The 19,401-nt window shown below is 43.9% G+C and overlaps 1 protein-coding gene across 1 annotated transcript in view; it reads right to left on the bottom strand.

The window, feature by feature from the left end:
• The window catches only part of TTC6 (tetratricopeptide repeat domain 6), a 141,258-nt gene that overhangs the window by 48,231 nt on the left and 73,626 nt on the right, over positions 1-19,401 (bottom strand). Inside the window, exons 22-23 of the mRNA XM_044271261.1 lie at positions 11,537-11,686; positions 8,850-8,990 (exon numbers count right to left, since the gene is read on the bottom strand). Coding sequence (XP_044127196.1) covers positions 8,850-8,990; positions 11,537-11,686 — 291 coding nt within the window. The remainder of the gene's footprint in view (positions 1-8,849; positions 8,991-11,536; positions 11,687-19,401) is intronic.

The raw sequence follows: 19,401 nt of genomic DNA, 5'->3' as shown, positions 1-19,401 counted from the left end.
TTCTGCAATGAACGCTTCCCAGCCTCATCCTTCTGTACTGTCAGCTCCAGCCACCAGCCAGAAGACCACTACGGCTGTTACTTAGAGCAGAGATGAGTGCAGAAAGTCCAGGGACTGAACATGAAGGGACTGTCCCCTGGGTACTTGCCGTCATGGCACCGAGTTAAAGAAAACTTCAATTTCTCGGTCATGCAACCTCCAAATAGGTATGTCTGTATGACTCCATCATCTCTAGTGCCGTCAGCAGTTTTCAGGGCTCAAAAACTGCACAAGAAAGGAGAGCAATTACAGATCACAGAGATCATCTCTCGCTCTGGGGAACCAGAGGATCTTTACCATGTGGCTAAATGCATATGCCACCAGAAACATAGCAATTTTGGGTGATAATATTTTTATTGGAATTGAGACAAGATATTCTGATATTACACAGTTCAGCAATACTATACTTTAGTTTTTTTCTATTCATGTACTTTTATGTATTCCTATGATCATACATAGGATTATCCAAACAGAACAAAACATAGTAATTTTTAAAGGGGTTTTCTGAGATTTTGATTAATGACAACCTACTGTATCCTCTGGATAGGTCATTAGTATCTGACCAGTGGGGTTCCGACACCTAGGACCTCCGTCGATCAGCTGTTGGAGAAGGCACCAGCGCTCCTTTGTGTACCATGCAATAAAGAAACCCCAACGGGCGCTGATTCTTCAATTCATGTATCCTTTATTTCATCTTAGCAATAGTGCACCAATGTAACAATGGACGCGTTTCAGCCTGTCCAGCCTTCGTCAGCTCAAAAAAGTTGATAAAGGCTGGACGGGCCAAAACGCGTCCATTGTTACATTGTTGCACCATTGCTAAGATGAAAAAAAGGATACATGAATTGAAGAATCAGTGCCCGCTGGGATTTCTTTACTGCATTGAGGATCTTCCCTTCCCGTGCGGGCGTCCTGTGGGGTTGAAGTGCTAACCGTTCCTTATTACCTTTGTGTGCCATGGCCTTCTCTCTGCTTTTCCTAGGCCAGCAATGATATGTTCATCGATCACGTGTCCTAGGAGCAGCTCCGGCTAAGTGCAAAACCAAGGTCAGCCACTATACACTGTACGGCGCTGTGCTTGGCGAGGTGTGAGAAGGCAGAGGCGCTCACAGGAGCGCTGGTGCCTTCTCAAAACAGCTGATTGACGGGGGGTCCCGGGGGTCTTTGCAGTTCTATGGTGCCACCATATAATGCCTCTTATGATGATATCACATTACTATGAATTTCTAGGCCGCCCTCTGTTGGGACGGTGTCACAATAGTGTGTGCGTGTATTGGGTATCTGCAGTCTGCACAATGATGAGGTTATGAATGTGTGTTTATATGGATATGATGTCACAGTGTGACGGTTTGTATCTGTACTGATTTAGTATATCACAAGAGCACTTATGCCCATTATTCAGATATACACTTTATTCAGATAACATCACAATTGTTTGGAATAATTAAAGACTGTCTTCTGATGTGTTTAATGTATTCATAAGCTTCCATGTACTAAGAGGAATTGTGCTTGTATTTATAGACCGCGCGCTATTCTGATGGTCTCGTAATCAGGAGTCTAGTGTGTCAGGAATAGGCTGGTTGTATCTATCTATAGGCACAGCATGATAACGGCACAATAATGTGGTAGTTTGATGACGTGTGAATTTATAGCCTAGGCTATAATGTCATAATAGTCTATGAGATTTATCAAAACTGGTGTAATGAAAAACTGCCTTAGATTATTATTTTTTTTTAAATAAATCTCCCCTTATGTGTTTATATTGATAGACACTGCTGTTTAGTGATGATGCCACAATAGTGTAAGTGTGAATATCACATGTGTCTATGTTGGAATATTGTGATGATGTCACAATAATGTGTATTAATAGGCAATGCTCTGTTATGATGATGTCATGATAGTGTGTATTAACCCCTTAACGCCCAGTGCCGTATATATGTAAGGCGACCTGATCGGGCGGGTGCAGGAGCTGCGCCCGCCCGATCCGCGGCAGAGGGTCGGCAGTTACTGATAGCCGCAACCCTGCTGTATGCGCTGGCATTGGTGAAATCACTGATGCCGGCACATTAACCCCTGCACGGCCGCGGTCAGCGCTGACCGTGGCACGTGCGATGTCCGTGCAGGGAGGAAGCAGCCATCGGGTCCCCGCGCTGCTGTGACGGGGACCCGATGGCAGGGAAGACAGCCCGATGCCTTCCTTAGGCATGGTGGCTGCCTTACGGGAGAGCCTGTGAGATCCAGCCCCCTGAATCTCACTGGCAAGCAGGCTGTAAGTGTATTACAGTCTGTAATACACTTACAGCCAATGCATCAAAATACAGAAGTATTGTGATGCATTGTAAAGGGGATGGGACAAAAAAGAAAGTTAAAAAAAAGAAAGTTGAAAAAAATAATTGAAGTTTCAAGCAAAAAATAATAAATGTGTTCTTTTAAAAAATATATTTTTTGTAAAGAATAGAGAAAAAAAAAAGAAAAAAGTAGACATATTAGGCATCGCGGCGTCCATATTAACCGGCTCTATCAAAATATCACATGACCTAACCTCTCAGATGAACACCGTCAAAAAAATAATAAAAACTGTGCTAAAAAAACTTTTTTTTGTCACCTTACATCACTAAAAGTGCTACACCAAGCAATCAAAAAGGCATATGCCACCCAAAATAGTACCAATCTAACAGTCACCTCATCCCGCAAAAAATTAGACCCTACCTAAGACAATCGCCTAAAAAATAAAAAAAACTAGGGCTCTCAGAATATGGAGACACTGAAACATGATTTATTTTTTTTATTCAAAAATGCTGTTATTGTGTAAAACATAAATTAATAAAAACTATACATATTAGGTATTGCTGCGTCCGTAACAACCTGCTTTAAAAAAATACCATATGATCTTACCTGCCAGATGAACATTGCAAATAGCAAAAACTAAAAACTGTGCCAAAAGAGCTATTTTTTTTGTTATCTTGCCTCACAAAAAGAGTAATATAGAGCAAAAATCATATGTACCCTAAAATAATACCAACAAAACTTCACCTTAGGCCTCTTTCACACTACCGTATCGCTATTTCTGTGTTTTGCGGTCCGTTTTTAACGAATCCGTTGTTCCGTTTCCGTTGTGTTTCCGTTTCCAAAATTGGGTAATTTTTTGGGGAGTTTCTACTCTAGGGTCTTCAAATGTGACATGGCAGCCTAAAATTATCCCCGTGAAATCTGCCTTTCAAAAACCATATGGTGTTCCTTCCCTTCTGCGCCCTGCCGTGTGCCCGTACAGCAGTTTACAACCACATATGGGGTGTTTCTGTAAACTACAGAATCAGGAAAATAAATATTGAGTTTTGTTTGGCTTTTAACCCTTGCTTTGTTAGTGGAAAAAAATTATTAAAATGGAAAATCTGCAACAGAAGGGAAATTCTGAAATTGAATCTCCAGTTTCCATTAATTCTTGTGGAACACCTAAAGGGTTAACAACGTTTGTAAAATCAGTTTTGAATACCTTGAGGGGTGTAGTTTCTAAAATGTGGTAACATTTTGGGAGTTTCTTCTCTAGGGGTGCATCAGGTGGTCTTCAAATGTGACATGGCAACTTAAAATTATCCCAGTGAAATCTGCTTTCTAAAAACCATATGGCGTTCCTTTACATCTGCGCAATGCTGTGTGCCCGTACAGCAGTTTACAATTACATATGGGGTGTTTCTGTAAACTACAGAATCAGGGCAATAAATATTGAGTTTTCTTTGCCTGTTAACCCTTGCTGTGTTAGTGGAAAAAAAAATATTAAAATGGAAAATCTGCCAAAAATTTGAAATTCTGAAATGTAATCTCCATTTTCCATTAATTCTTGTGGAACACCTAAAAGGTTAACAACGTTTGTAGAATCGGTTTTGAATACCTTGAGGGGTGTAGTTTCTAAAATAAGGTAATTTGAAAAATTTCAAGATTTGCTTCTAAACTTCTAAGCCTTCTAATGTCCCCAAAAAATAAAATTGCATTCACAAAATGATCCAAACATGAAGTTGACATATGGGGAATGTAAAGTACTAACTATTTTTGGAGTTTTACTATCTATTATAAAAGTAGAGAAATTGGAATGTGAACAATTTTGACTCAATTTTACCAGTGTCATGACGTACAATATGGGAAGAGAAAACAAACAATCTCAGAATGGCCTGGATAAGTAGAAGCGTTTAAAAGTTATTACCACATAAAGTGACACTGGTCAGATTTGCTAAAAATGGCCTGGGCAGAAAGGTGAAAAATGGCTTGGTCCTGAAAGGGTTAATAGACTGCTCTCTGTTATGATGATGTCATAATAGTGTGTATTAATAGTAGGGCTGTCGAATATAATCGATGCAGCGATGCATCGCGATTCGACCCCCGGCGATTCTGCATCGATGCGGTTGCTTTAAATAATCGATGCATGTTAATGACGTTAGCGACGCGTCCGCCGTGCAGCCGAGTCGGAAAAAAGTTTTTGGGCGCCTTCTTTCCCGCCTCCCGCTGACGTGTCAGAGGGGGTGGCCACAACATTGAGTGAGCCGGGTCTGACTGAGTGAGGAGGAGCCGGAGGCGTGGTTTCCGCGCATCTCCGGCTCCCAGTCAGACACTCAGAAGCAGGCGGCAGTGCGGACGTGCGGTGGCTGGCGGCGAGGTGAGTTTTGTCACCTATGTAATATCTACCTCCAAAGCGCCTGCCACCTACACAGCATATACACCTACCGCCTGCCACCTACACAGCTCATATTGCCGCTTCTCATACCTTTGCCGCCCGCGCCATGTTTCTTCTTTATTTTTCCGGTTGTGTATCTTCTTATTCTTCCCATCCGTCTACAGTGGACGGAACTTTAGGTTCCGGGTCTATGAAAGGCGGTCAAACAGCGGCCCCTAGTGGCCAGTCTGGGAATGTCTACATTTATCTCACACTATTCAGGAGATTGCTCCCAGCAGGAGGTGATCCACACTGACAACTCTCAGCTAAGGGCAGGGATCTGAAACTGCTGGGGTGTCAGATTTAGGCCCCTTTCACACGGGCGAGATTTCCGTGCGGGTGCGATGCGTGAGTTGAACGCATTGCACCCGCACTGAATCCTGACCCATTCATTTCTATGGGGCTGTTCACATGAGCGGTGATTTTCACGCAACACTTATGCGTTGCGTGAAAATCGCAGCATGTTCTATATTCTGCGTTTTTCACGTAACGCAGGTCCCATAGAAATGAATGGGGTTGCGTGAAAATCGCAAGCATCCGCAAGCAAGTGCGGATGCGGTGCGATTTTCACGCATGGGTTCTAGGTGACAGTCTATTCACTGTATTATTTTCCCTTATAACATGGTTATAAGGGAAAATAATAGCATTCTGAATACAGAATGCATAGTATAATAGTGCTGGGAGGGTTAAAAAAAATAAAAAAGTTAACTCACCTTATCCCCATGATCGCCTAGTTCCCGGTCGGTCTCTTCTTTAGCTGTGACTAAAGGACCTGTGGTGATGTCAGATCACATGCTCAATCACCATGGTGATGGACCATGTGATTGGAGCATGTGATCTGACATCACCAAAGGTCATTCAGCCCAAGCCCACAGCTAAAGAAGAGACCGACCGGGAACTACACGATCATGGGGATAAGGTGAGTTAACGTTTTTATTTTTTTTTAACCCTTCCAGCGCTATTGTACTATGCATTCTGTATTCAGAATGCTATTATTTTCCCTTATAACCATGTTATAAGGGAAAATAATAGAATCTTCAGAACATCAATCCCAAGCCCGAACTTCTTTGAAGAAGTTCGGGTTTGGGTACCAAACATGCGCGATTTTTCTCACGCGAGTGCAAAACGCATTACAATGTTTTGCACTCGTGCGGAAAAATCGCGGGTGTTTCCGCAACGCACCCGCACATTTTTCCGCAACGCCCGTGTGAAACCAGCCTTACTGACAGTTACTGATCCTGCACCATCAGAGCCCCTTCACACGTGTATCAGTCCCTACTGAGAGGATGGTGATTGTGGATACACAGGATCTATCAACCTGAAACCTCCAGGACTAAGGCTACTTTCACACTAGCGCTTGATCGGATCCGTTCTGAACGGATCCGATCATATTAATGCAGACGGAGGCTCCGTTCAGTACGGATCCGTCTGCATTAATAACTTAGAAAATTTTCTAAGTGCGCAAGATGCCTGAGCGGATCCGTCCAGACTTTCAATGTAAAGTCAATGGGGGACGGATCCGCTTGAAGATTGAGCCATATGGTGACATCTTCAAGCGGATCCGTTCCCATTGACTTACATTGTAAGTCTGGACGGATCCGCTCGCCTCCGCACGGCCAGGCGGACACCCGAACGCTGCAAGCAGCGTTCAGCTGTCCGCCTGTCCGTGCGGAGGCGAGCGGAGCGGAGGCTGAACGCCGCCAGACTGATGCAGTCTGAGCGGATCCGCATCCATTCAGACTGCATCAGGGCTGGACGGAGGCGTTCGGGTCCGCTCGTGAGCCCCTTCAAACGGAGCTCACGAACGGACCGACGAACGCTAGTGTGAAACTAGCCTAATACTGATGGTCTCTCAGGTTCTTTCACACTTGCGTTTTTCTTTTCCGGCATAGAGTTCCGTCCTAGGAGCTCAATACCGGAAAAGAACTGACCAGTTTTATCCTAATGCATTCTGAATGGAGAGCAATCCGTTCAGGAGGCATCAGTTCAGTCCCTCTTACGTTTTTTGACCGGAGAGAATACCGCAGCATGCAGCAGTTTTCTCTCCGGCCAAAAATCCTGAACACTTGCCGGATCCAGCTTTAAACTTATATTGAAATGTATTAGTGCCAGATCCGGCATTAAAATTGCTGCATTGACGGATCCGTTCTTCCGATCTGCGCAGACCTTTAAATCTGTGAAAAAAATAAACACCGGATCCGTTTTTCCAGATGACACCGGAGAGACAGATCCGGTATTTCAATGCATTTGTCAGACGGATCCGCCTGACAATAGATACAAATAAATATTTTTGTGCAATTTCTGACTGATTGAATTAATTTTTTGATGTAAAATTGAAAAACAAGGGGACTTGGGTAATAATCTTGATGCATCGCCGAATCGAATCGAATCGTGGACTTGATAATCGTAATCGCATCGAATCGTGAGACGAGTGAAGATGCGCAGCCCTAATTAATAGGCACTGTTCTGTTATGATGATGTCACAGTAGTGTGTATTAATAGTCAGCACTCTGTTATGACGATGTCACAATAGTGTGTATTAATAGGCAGCACTCCACTATGATGATGTCATAACAGAGTGTATTAATAGGCAGTACCCTGTTATGATGATGTCCCAATAGTGTGTATTGATAGGCACAGCTCTGTTATGATGAGGTCACCATAGTGTGCATTGATAGGCAGTACCCTGTTATGATGATGTCACCATAGTGTGTATTGATAGGCACAGCTCTGTTATGATGATGTCACAATAGTGTGTATTGATAGGCACAGCTCTGTTATGATGATGTCACAATAGTGTGTATTGATAGGCACAGCTCTGTTATGATGATGTCACAATAGTGTGTGTTTGCGTTTAAAGGCTGCACATTTTTTATGTAAAATCAGTGCGTGCTCACATTGATAGGCTGTAATGCAATGTAACAGGTATCTAGAGGCTATGATACAGTGTGATAGTATCTTAATAGTTATCGTGTAAGAACTATAGTAGTACAGTTTAAAAAATGCAAACAAGGCAGCACACTCAAATAAGTAAAAAAAGATAAATATTCACCCATGTGGATGCATTTTATACCTTTTGGGCAATAGTCTAGTCCCATTAGACTTGTACCTCTTTATTTTGTTTTTTGTTCTGGTGCTGCCATTTTTCTGCTTTATAGTACAGTTTAGTGATTTTTGAAGAAAATTTATGAGGAGACGGTGCAGTGCAGTGCACATGTGCCATCTCCTGTCTTTCTTCCTGTTCACCGCTGCTGTCTATGGCAAAGCAGCAGCGAACAGGAAGACAGATGGGAGACGGCACATGTGCACTGCGCGCACCGTCTTCTCATACAGATGATTGGCAGGGGTGCCGGGTGTCGGACCCCCGCTGATCTGATATTCATGACCTAAAAGCCCCGAGAACCTCTTTAATAGAAGGCATTTACTAATGTATTGGTATTATCCATATTGCCTCTTGGCTTGATTAATTTTTCCATCACATTATACACTGCTCGTATCCAGGGGTTATGGCCACCCTGCAATCCAGCAGCGGTGGCCGTGTTTGCACACTATAGAAAAAAGCACAAGACTTTCTGGTGGCCGGGACCGTAGGAGTGCCAATAGGCCATCTCTTTTTCCTATAGTGTGCAAGCATGTCCATCACTGCTGGATTGCAGGTTGGACGTAACCATGGAAACGAACAGTGTATAATGTAATGGAAAAATAAATCCAGCCAGCAAAGGAGGCAATATGGACAATTACAATACATTAGTAAGTGCCCTGTATTAACTTTGTCTATATGATAAATGCCATTTGCTGAAGTGAGACAACCCCTTTAAGGAGATTTCTCGTCTTTTATTACACACTTACTGGTTTTGCAGTTGTTGCTGGAAATAATTTTATAATTTATGGCTTCACTGGTGTCACCATGTAGATTTCAGCTAATCAGAAAACAAACTTTTTGCACCATAAATGGCCTCCTTTTTCAAAGAACGGACCCCACGGTACACATACTAGCAAAAAGTAAAGATGAAATAAAATCCTCTTGAGTGACAATTACTTACAGAGACAATCTTCAAGCCTTTTAGAGTAGTTGAAAGGATGTTCCGGCAATAGGACGTCTCACCTTAATGTAGTACTTTAATGCTCCTCTGTAGAGATAAGCTCTTACGCTGTGCGGCTGCACTTTGATTGCAGCGTTGCAATTCATGATGGCTTTGGAATATCTCTTTCTAAATCCATAGAAAGCTGCTCGGCACAAAAAGGCCTGCATTAAGAAACAAATGATCAGGGTGAGCTGAGCCATGCACTTATCAGCAGATGAATATATATATATATATATATATATATATATATATATATATATATATAATGTACAGTAGAAGTCAGTGTACAAACCCTACATACAATATACTGATGGTCAATAATATAGCATCCCTGCACTGTAAACAGAACTCTTCACAAATGACTATTTCTAAAGGAAAGAAACATACAGCTTATTTTTCCAAGGCTCATCGCACCGAGCCACCGACCAAATGATGTGCCATCAAGTATACTATAGCAATATACAGCAGCAACAGTCATGTGCACTTTATAAAGTGCGGCCATTAATCACACATGTCTCATCATATCGGGCAGAGAATATTCAGTGTGACCGCAAACTCTGTACCCCCTCCTCATTCCACCGAGTATGTAACAATCTGACAGTCTCAACATTAATTAATGATGGGAGCATCAGGTACTTCTGTACCCTGCCAGCTACCACAGATACCCTCCAGAATTCAACTGTATTGCCATGATCAGGATGGTGGTAAGATGAATTTTCCCGGGATCCATCCACCACCAAGCGCTGCTCCCATACAAGTGAATGAGAGCGTATCGCGCACGTGCGGCCCTTGCTCCCATTCATTTCTATGGGGCAGACGGAAATAGCCGAGCCAGCGCTCGGCTATTTTCGGCGGCCCCATTGAAATGACTGGAGGGCGGCTGCGCATGCACAGTGCGCCCTCCATTCATTTCCCCGCTCCGTTCTAGTTGTGGGTGCAGGTCCCAGAGGTGGGACCCACACCTATCAGACAATGGGGGCATATCCTGGCGATATGCCCCCATTGTATATGATTGGAAAACCCCTTAAGGGTGCATTCACACGACCGTAAGGTGCTTTGCGGTCCACAAATTGCGGATCCACAAAGCACGGATACCGGCCGTGTGCATTCCACAATTTGTGGACCGCACATGGCCAGCGCTATATAGAGAATTCCTAAGCTTGTTGCGGACAAGAATAGGACGTTATCTATCTTTTTTGCGGGGCCACGGAACGGAACAACGGATGCGGACAGCACACGGTGTGCTGTCTGCATCTTTTGCAGCCCCATTAATGAATGGGTCCGCAAATTTGCGGAACAGATGTGGATCCATTTATACGGTCGTGTGAATGCACCCTTAAGGGTAGGCCATCTAGGTACAGCATCATGTGCGAGGTCATTGTGAATAGATTTATTTGTCAGATCCAGGTTGTCTCTGCTGGTTTGTAGAACTCCCAGGTCCACATGATTCAGGAGCCCACAGATCAGATCTCTAGCGGGTTCAGTACTGTTAGGCTTGGTGCGTAATGACCTATGAATAATCTCAATTACCATTTTTGAAGCCCTCTCCTGTCCCAGTAATATAGTAAAGATAACTTCAGCCACTGCTTGAGGAGTCCCATCGGTAAAAGTCTCTGGTATGCCTTTAAAGTGTAACTGTCATGTTTTCACAAAAAATAAAATCTATTTTAACATACGTTACTGCTGCTGCATTAATCTTTAGTTTCTTCACATACCACTTTTTTTCTTGAGCTTTTTGCTTAGTTACGGCTGTTTTGAACTCTACAATATGAAGATCTTCTCAAGATGGCTCCTCTGCCAGTTCTCCGAGGCCAAAACTGCCTTCCCTTACTTCACATACCATACACACTTGCTTAAGCCAGCAGCTCCCTGCCAGCCAATCAGATTGGATTACTGAGAGACACGCCTCCTCACTCTGAAGCCTAATGCAGGCATGCAGTGTGAAGGACCGCCCCTCTGTCTTCTGTTTACACTGAAGGAAAGACAGACAAGCCACAGCAACGGTCTTTTAAGAAACCAGTGGAAAGGGACAGGGGACATTAATGAAAGCTGTTATTATAAGGTAATTACAGATGTTTTGGCAATCATTGACAGCCTAACTCAGGTATACATGCCTAGCTCCAATAAACTAGCAAATAAAAAACAATGACAGTTACACTTTTAATCTGATATTCTTTGTCCTGCTGCGATTGTCCATGTCTGTGGCCTTCTGAGTGACAGCAGCTAATGGAGTCTCTGACCATGTTCTTCAGGTGCTTCACCTTCTAGCCTATTTCCTTGATATCTGCCTTGATCTCGGAGAGATCTTTCAGGCCAGGGTTCAGTACCTAAAGAATGGTTTTCTTTAGAAAATAGCAGGATATCGTTGAGAGATTCCCATCTTGTGTGGCTGGGACAGCTGTACTGTCTGAGTGAGGCAGGCGATATCTTAGAAGCTCTAGCTGGACTGAAAGTCATCTTTTTCTTCAGAAATGTATCCATGTCTGCCCGAGTTTTACTCTCTTTCAAGGTGAGAGGTAAATCCCTAGTTTTATCTCTCCCAATCTTCACCCGATCTGGAGGGTATATCAGCAATGAGGAAGTGAGGAGCTGTGTGATCGATCAGGCAGCCATCACGTTCCGAAGTCATGTTCCACCGCCACATCTACCATATTTAACATTACTTCAGGAGATATATTATAACATATTATTATCAATATAATTTTACCTGGAAATGTCCTGGATTTATCTGGAGAGCTTTGTTAAAATCCTGCACACACTTTGATTGCTGGAGACGCATGCGACAGAGTCCACGTTGATAATAAGCATCGCAAAAACCAGAGCGATTCCTCACGGCACTGGTCAGCGCCTCAAGGGCCTGGAAAATATACCGTGTTAACTGAAACAAATCCTGTTGCTTAGCATTGTTATTACAATACACACAATAATCACACGACCATCAATAAGCAATGTATAATAATGTGGAAGAAATTTCCTGGGATATATCACATGGACAGCAACACAGAATAAGAAACGTCCATATTGTGTGTGCAATCCATTTTACATGTTGTACATACATCATCTTATTCAGTCCTGTGTTTCTCAATGTACCATATTTTGTGAACCTAGGCCATCAACAATACAGTTGTCATCTGTCCTTACATTCACACCCCAAATGACATCAAAGGGGTTAGAACAAGTTACTCCCCTAGCCACTGGATAGGGGATAACTGTTACATTGGGGCCCCAGTGGTCATGCACCCACCATCGACCACAATAATTTGGATTCCATACCAACATATGGGACTAGTCTATGGGACTGCCAAAGAAGGATGACTACACCGCACAACTATGTCCACTAGTCTCATAAACTTTGAATAGAGCAGTGGTGCACATGCTACAAGGGCTTCTCTCACTTCAGCAAATGGCATTTATCATGAAGACAAATGCACTTACTAATGTACTGTGATTGTCCATATTGCCTCCTTTGCTGGCTGGATTCATTTTTCTATCACAGTATACATTGCTCGTATCCAGGTTTTTTTTGGCCACAGCTGCAGCACAGATATGAAGTCCTGGCCACCGAATACGCTGATGCTTTTTCCTATAGGGTGCAAGCATGGCCACCACTGCTGAATTGAAGGGTGGTCCTAATCCCTCGAAATGAGCAGTGTATTACGAGATTGGAAAAAATAAATCGAGTCAGCAAAGACCATCCCCGTGAACAGCTATCAGTACACAGCGGAGGTGCTATCAGTGAGTGACAGCTATCTCTATATACATACCTTCCTGTGTACTGACAATTGTTCGTGACAGTGGTGTTAAGTTAGAAAAAGCAACAGAAGCTCCGAATGAAGCCTCAAACACAGATGTGAACAAGCCTTTACTGAATCTTTTCCCAAAAATCCATATACCAATCTGCTCAGCTTCTACTGCTCTAACATGCTGCCTGCAGATTATACTGCATATTCTGGTGACAGCTTCTCTTTAACCACTTCAGCCCCGCTAGCTGAAACCCCCTTCATGACCAGAGCACTTTTTACACTTCGGCACTACACTACTTTCACCGTTTATCGCTAGGTCATGCAACTTACCACCCAAATGAATTTTACCTCCTTTTCTTCTCACTAATAGAGCTTTCATTTGGTGGTATTTCATTGCCGCTGACATTTTTACTTTTTTTGTTATTAATCAAAATGTAACGATTTTTTTGCAAAAAAATGACATTTTTCACTTTCAGCTGTAAAATTTTGCAAAAAAAACGACATCCATATATAAATTTTTCGCCAAATTTATTTTTCTACATGTCTTTGATAAAAAAAAAGTTTGGGCAAAAAAAAAAATGGTTTGGGTAAAAGTTATAGCATTTACAAACTATGGTACAAAAATGTGAATTTCCGCTTTTTGAAACAGCTCTGACTTTCTGAGCACCTGTCATGTTTCCTGAGGTTCTACAATGCCCAGACAGTAGAAAACCCCCACAAATGACCCCATTTCGGAAAGTAGACACCCTAAGGTATTCGCTGATGGGCATAGGGAGTTCATAGAACTTTTTATTTTTTGTCACAAGTTAGCGGAAAATGATGATGATTTTTTTTTTTTCTTACAAAGTCTCATATTCCACTAACTTGCGACAAAAAATAAAAAATTCTAGGAACTCGCCATGCCCCTCACAGAATACCTTGGGGTGTCTTCTTTCCAAAATGGGGTCACTTGTGGGGTAGTTATACTGCCCTGGCAATTTAGGGGCCCAAATGTGTGAGAAGAACTTTGCAATCAAAATGTGTAAAAAATGACCGGTGAAATCCAAAAGGTGCACTTTGGAATATGTGCCCCTTTGCCCACCTTGGCAGCAAAAAAGTGTGACACATCTGGTATCGCCGTACTCAGGAGAAGTTGGGCAATGTGTTTTGGGGTGTCATTTTACATATACCCATGCTGGGTGAGAATAATATCTTGGTCAAATGCCAACTTTGTATAAAAAAATGGGAAAAGTTGACTTTTGCCAAGATATTTCTCTCATCCAGCATGGTTATATGTAAAATGACACCCCAAAACACATTCCCTAACTTCTCCTGAGTACGGCGATACCAGATGTGTCACACTTTTTTGCAGCCAAGGTGGGCAAAGGGGCACATATTCCAAAGTGCACCTTTCAGATTTTGCAGGCCATTTTTTACACATTTTGATTGCAAGGTACTTCTCACACATTTGGGCCCCTAAATTGCCAGGGCAGTATAACTACGCCACAAGTGACCCCATTTTGGAAAGAAGACACCCCAAGGTATTCCGTGAGGGGCATGGCGAGTTCCTAGAATTTTTTATTTTTTGTCACAAGTTAGCGGAAAATGATGATTTTTTTTTTTTTTCTCTTTTTTCCTTACAAAGTCTCATATTCCACTAACTTGCGACAAAAAATAAAAAATTCTAGGAACTCGCCATGCCCCTCACGGAATACCTTGGGGTGTCTTCTTTCCAAAATGGGGTCACTTGTGGCGTAGTTATACTGCCCTGGCAATTTAGGGGCCCAAATGTGTGAGAAGTACTTTGCAATCAAAATCTGTAAAAAATGACCGGTGAAATCCGAAAGGTGCACTTTGGAATATGTGCCCCTTTGCCCACCTTGGCATCAAAAAAGTGTCACACATCTGGTATCGCCGTACTCAGGAGAAGTTGGGGAATGTGGTTTGGGGTGTCATTTTACATATACCCATGCTGGGTGAGAGAAATATCTTGGCAAAAGACAACTTTTCCCATTTTTTTTTATACAAAGTTGGCATTTGACCAAGATATTTTTCTCACCCAGCATGGGTATATGTAAAATGACACCCCAAAACACATTGCCCAACTTCTCCTGAGTACGGCGATACCAGATGTGTCACACTTTTTTGCTGCCAAGGTGGGCAAAGGGGCACATATTCCAAAGTGCACCTTTCAGATTTTGCAGGGCATTTTTTACAGATTTTGATTGCAAAGTACTTCTCACACATATTGGCCCCTAAATTGCCAGGGCAGTATAACTACGCCACAAGTGACCCCATTTTGGAAAGAAGACACCCCAAGGTATTCCGTGAGGGGCATGGCGAGTTCCTAGAATTTTTTATTTTTTGTCGCAAGTTAGTGGAATATGAGACTTTGTAAGGAAAAAAGAAAAATCATCATTTTCCGCTAAATTGTGACAAAAAATAAAAAATTCTAGGAACTCGCCGTGCCCCTTCACGGAATACCTTGGGGTGTCTTCTTTCCAAAATGGGGTCACTTGTGGCGTAGTTATACTGCCCTGGCAATTTAGGGGCCCAAATGTGTAAGAAGTACCTTGCAATCAAAATGTGTAAAAAATGGCCTGCGAAATCCGAAAGGTGCCCCTTTGCCCACCTTGGCTGCAAAAAAGTGTCACACATGTGGTATCGCCGTACTCAGGAGAAGTTGGGCAATGTGTTTTGGGGGGTCATTTTACATATACCCATGCTGGGTGAGAGAAATATCTTGGCAAAAGACAACTTTTCCCATTTTTTTATACAAAGTTGGCATTTGACCAAGATATTTTTCTCACCCAGCATGGGTATATGTAAAATGACACCCCAAAACACATTCCCCAACTTCTCCTGAGTACGGCGATACCAGATGTGTAACACTTTTTTGCAGCCTAGATGCGCAAAGGGGCCCAAATTCCTTTTAGGAGGGCATTTTTAGACATTTGGATCCCAGACTTATTCTCACACTTTCGGGCCCCTAAAAAGCCAGGGCAGTATAAATACCCCACATGTGACCCCACTTTGGAAAGAAGACACCCCAAGGTATCCAATGAGGGGCCTGGCGAGTTCCTAGAATTTTATTTTTTTTGCATAAGTTAGCGGATATTGATTTTTTTTTTGTTTTTTTTTCTCACAAAGTCTCACTTTCCGCTAACTTAGGACAAAAATTTCAATCTTTCATGGACTCAATATGCCCCTCACGGAATACCTTGGGGTGTCTTCTTTCCAAAATGGGGTCACATGTGGGGTATTTATACTGCCCTGGCTTTTTAGGGGCCCTAAAGCGTGAGAAGAAGTCTGGAATATAAATGTCTAAAAATGTTTACGCATTTGGATTCCGTGAGGGGTATGGTGCGTCCATGTGAGATTTTATTTTTTGACACAAGTTAGTGGAATATGAGACTTTGTAAGAAAAAACAAAAACAAAAACAAACAAAAAATTTCCGCTAACTTGTGCCAAAAAAAATGTCTGAATGGAGCCTTACCAGGGGGGGGGGGGGGGGGGGTGATCAATGACAGGGGGGTGATCAATGACAGGGGGGTGATCACCCATATAGACTCCCTGATCACCCCCCTGTCATTGATCACCCCCCCTGTAAGGCTCCATTCAGACATCCGCATGATTTTTTACGGATCCATGGATACATGGATCGGATCCACAGAACGCATGCGGACGTCTGAATGGAGCCTTACAGGGGGTTATCAATGACAGGGGGTGATCAGGGTAATCAGGGTGATCACCCCCCTGTCACTGATCACCCCCCCTGTAAGGCTCCATTCAGACATCCGCATGATTTTTTACGGATCCATGGATACATGGATCGGATCCACAGAACGCATGCGGACGTCTGAATGGAGCCTTACAGGGGGGTTATCAATGACAGGGGGTGATCAGGGTAATCAGGGTGATCACCCCCCTGTCACTGATCACCCCCCCTGTAAGGCTCCATTCAGACATCCGCATGATTTTTTACGGATCCATGGATACATGGATCGGATCCACAAAACGCATGCGGACGTCTGAATGGAGCCTTACAGGGGGGTTATCAATGACAGGGGGTGATCAGGGTAATCAGGGTGATCACCCCCCTGTCACTGATCACCCCCCCTGTAAGGCTCCATTCAGACATCCGCATGATTTTTTACGGATCCATGGATACATGGATCGGATCCACAAAACGCATGCGGACGTCTGAATGGAGCCTTACAGGGGGGTTATCAATGACAGGGGATGATCAGGGTGATCACCCCCCTGTCACTGATCACCCCCCCTGTAAGGCTCCATTCAGACATCCGCATGATTTTTTACGGATCCATGGATACATGGATCGGATCCACAGAACGCATGCGGACGTCTGAATGGAGCCTTACAGGGGGGTTATCAATGACAGGGGGTGATCAGGGTAATCAGGGTGATCACCCCCCTGTCACTGATCACCCCCCCTGTAAGGCTCCATTCAGACATCCGCATGATTTTTTACGGATACATGGATACATGGATCGGATCCACAAAACGCATGCGGACGTCTGAATGGAGCCTTACAGGGGGGTTATCAATGACAGGGGATGATCAGGGTGATCACCCCCCTGTCACTGATCACCCCCCCTGTAAGGCTCCATTCAGACATCCGCATGATTTTTTACGGATCCATGGATACATGGATCGGATCCACAGAACGCATGCGGACGTCTGAATGGAGCCTTACGGGGGGTTATCAATGACAGGGGGTGATCAGGGTAATCAGGGTGATCACCCCCCTGTCACTGATCACCCCCCCTGTAAGGCTCCATTCAGACGTCCGCATGATTTTTACGGATCCATGGATACATGGATCGTATCCGTAAAAATCATGCGGACGTCTGAATGGAGCCTTACAGGGGGGTGATCAATGACAGGGGGGTGATCAATGACAGGGGGGTGATCAATGACAGGGCGGTGATCAATGACAGGGGGGTGATCAGGGAGTTTATATGGGGTGATCATGGGTGATCAGGGGTTTATAAGGGGTTAATAAGTGACGGGGGGGGGTGTAGTGTAGTGTTTGGTGGGACTGTACTGACCTACCTGAGTCCTCTGGTGGTCGATCCTAACAAAAGGGACCACCAGAGGACCAGGTAGGAGGTATATTAGACGCTGTTATGAAAACAGCGTCTAATATACCTGTTAGGGGTTAAAAAATTCGGATCTCCAGCCTGCCAGCGAGCGATCGCCGCTGGCATGCTGGAGATCCACTCGCTTACCTTCCGTTCCTGTGAGCGCGCGCGCCTGTGCGCGCGCGTTCACAGGAAATCTCGCGTCTCGCGAGAAGACGCGTATATGCGTCCAGGAGGAATAAAGCAACCACCTCCCGGACGCATATACGCGTACAGCGGTCGGGAGGTGGTTAAAGAGGACCTTTCACCACTCCTGATATGTCTGTTTTAATAGTGTGGGGATTTACTCTGTACTGCGTCCGCACACCCTGTGTACCAGAGGCAAATTACCAGCTCTTAAATCAAACTTCTGGGTTTATTCACACATAAAGCAAAAACAAGGCGTCACTTTGCAGTCTTGGTGTTAGTTCACACACAATGGAAAGTCCACATAGCCAAAATCACCTTGTTGGTAGTTCGGCCTCCAGCAGTCCATAGCAGGCTTTGAGGGGGGCCGTTTGCCCTACAGACGGGTCTCAGCCCTCCAGCACGGCACAAGCCTCAGATCCCAGCACAAACACCTCCTGAGCTCTACTGTCAGACTGAGGTAATCCCTCTCACCTGGCAGTGCTGGCTGGTTTTTAGGCCTTGCAAAACCCGGCCTGGAACATGGGGAGTAGTCACCCACACAGCACTTTGACTACTCACAGTAAGAGCCGTCCCGGATCAGCTACACAGCCATACTAAGTATTAAGGTGTCAAACAGCAACTGCTGCTGACACATAAAAACCGTCTCTTACTCCACCGAGGCCAGGAACCTCGGTGACATGTACCTATCATCCTCGATGATTCCTTATATCTTCTTACAATAGCTACATGCATTTCCAATATAATAACAATTCTGTAGCATCTGTTCTTATGTCTAAGCCATTCCTTTATTATTTCTACTAGAAGTTATGAATGAATTGCTAGTAGCTTTCAGTAAGGCTACAGAGGGGAGGTAACCAGTCGGGGGGGGGGGGGGGGGGGGGGTGCACCTGCACAGACTCACTCTATCCAATCAGTGCTGCCTTTTTTAGACTGTGCAGGTACACCCCCCCCCCCCCCCCCAACTTGTTACCTCCCCTCTGTACCCTTACCGCAGACAGCAATTGTTCATAACTTCTAGTAGAAATAATATAGGAATGGGACAACATACAGACATAAGAATAGATGCTCCAGAATTGTTATTACATGGGGAATGCTATTAACACAGACATGTCAGGAGTGGTGAAAGGTCCTCTTCAAATACATTTATTAATGTGCTGTCCAAGGTGCTGAAATACAATTTACTGCTGTATCACACAGGCTCACCAACAGTAAAATAAAGCTCCACCGCCATTCACAATGAACTGTCGAAAAAGTACTCCATTAAGATGAAAATGAAAAGTAACCTTGACCATGTCAGTAGAAATCAATGTAGTATATTCTACATACTGTATGTACCACACAACTGTGTGTGCAGATACGTTAGCCAAAATAGTCAGTGATGGAGTTCCATCTGGTCATAAAAGGCCATTGAACCTTAGCATACCTCCGATGTACTGAGGTATGGGCGGTGTAACGAACTTGCTTGAAGAATCGCGAGATAATAGGCCCTAGGATCCCGCCCTGTCTCACAAGATGGGAGACAAGGTCAGGTGACTGACTATTTGAAATCGGATTT

Source organism: Bufo gargarizans, chromosome 11 (assembly GCF_014858855.1).
Source record: "Bufo gargarizans isolate SCDJY-AF-19 chromosome 11, ASM1485885v1, whole genome shotgun sequence".
NCBI classification, from domain to species: Eukaryota; Metazoa; Chordata; class Amphibia; order Anura; family Bufonidae; genus Bufo; species Bufo gargarizans.
Note: the sequence above shows the minus strand (reverse complement) of the source record. Positions and strands in the feature narration are given on the sequence as shown.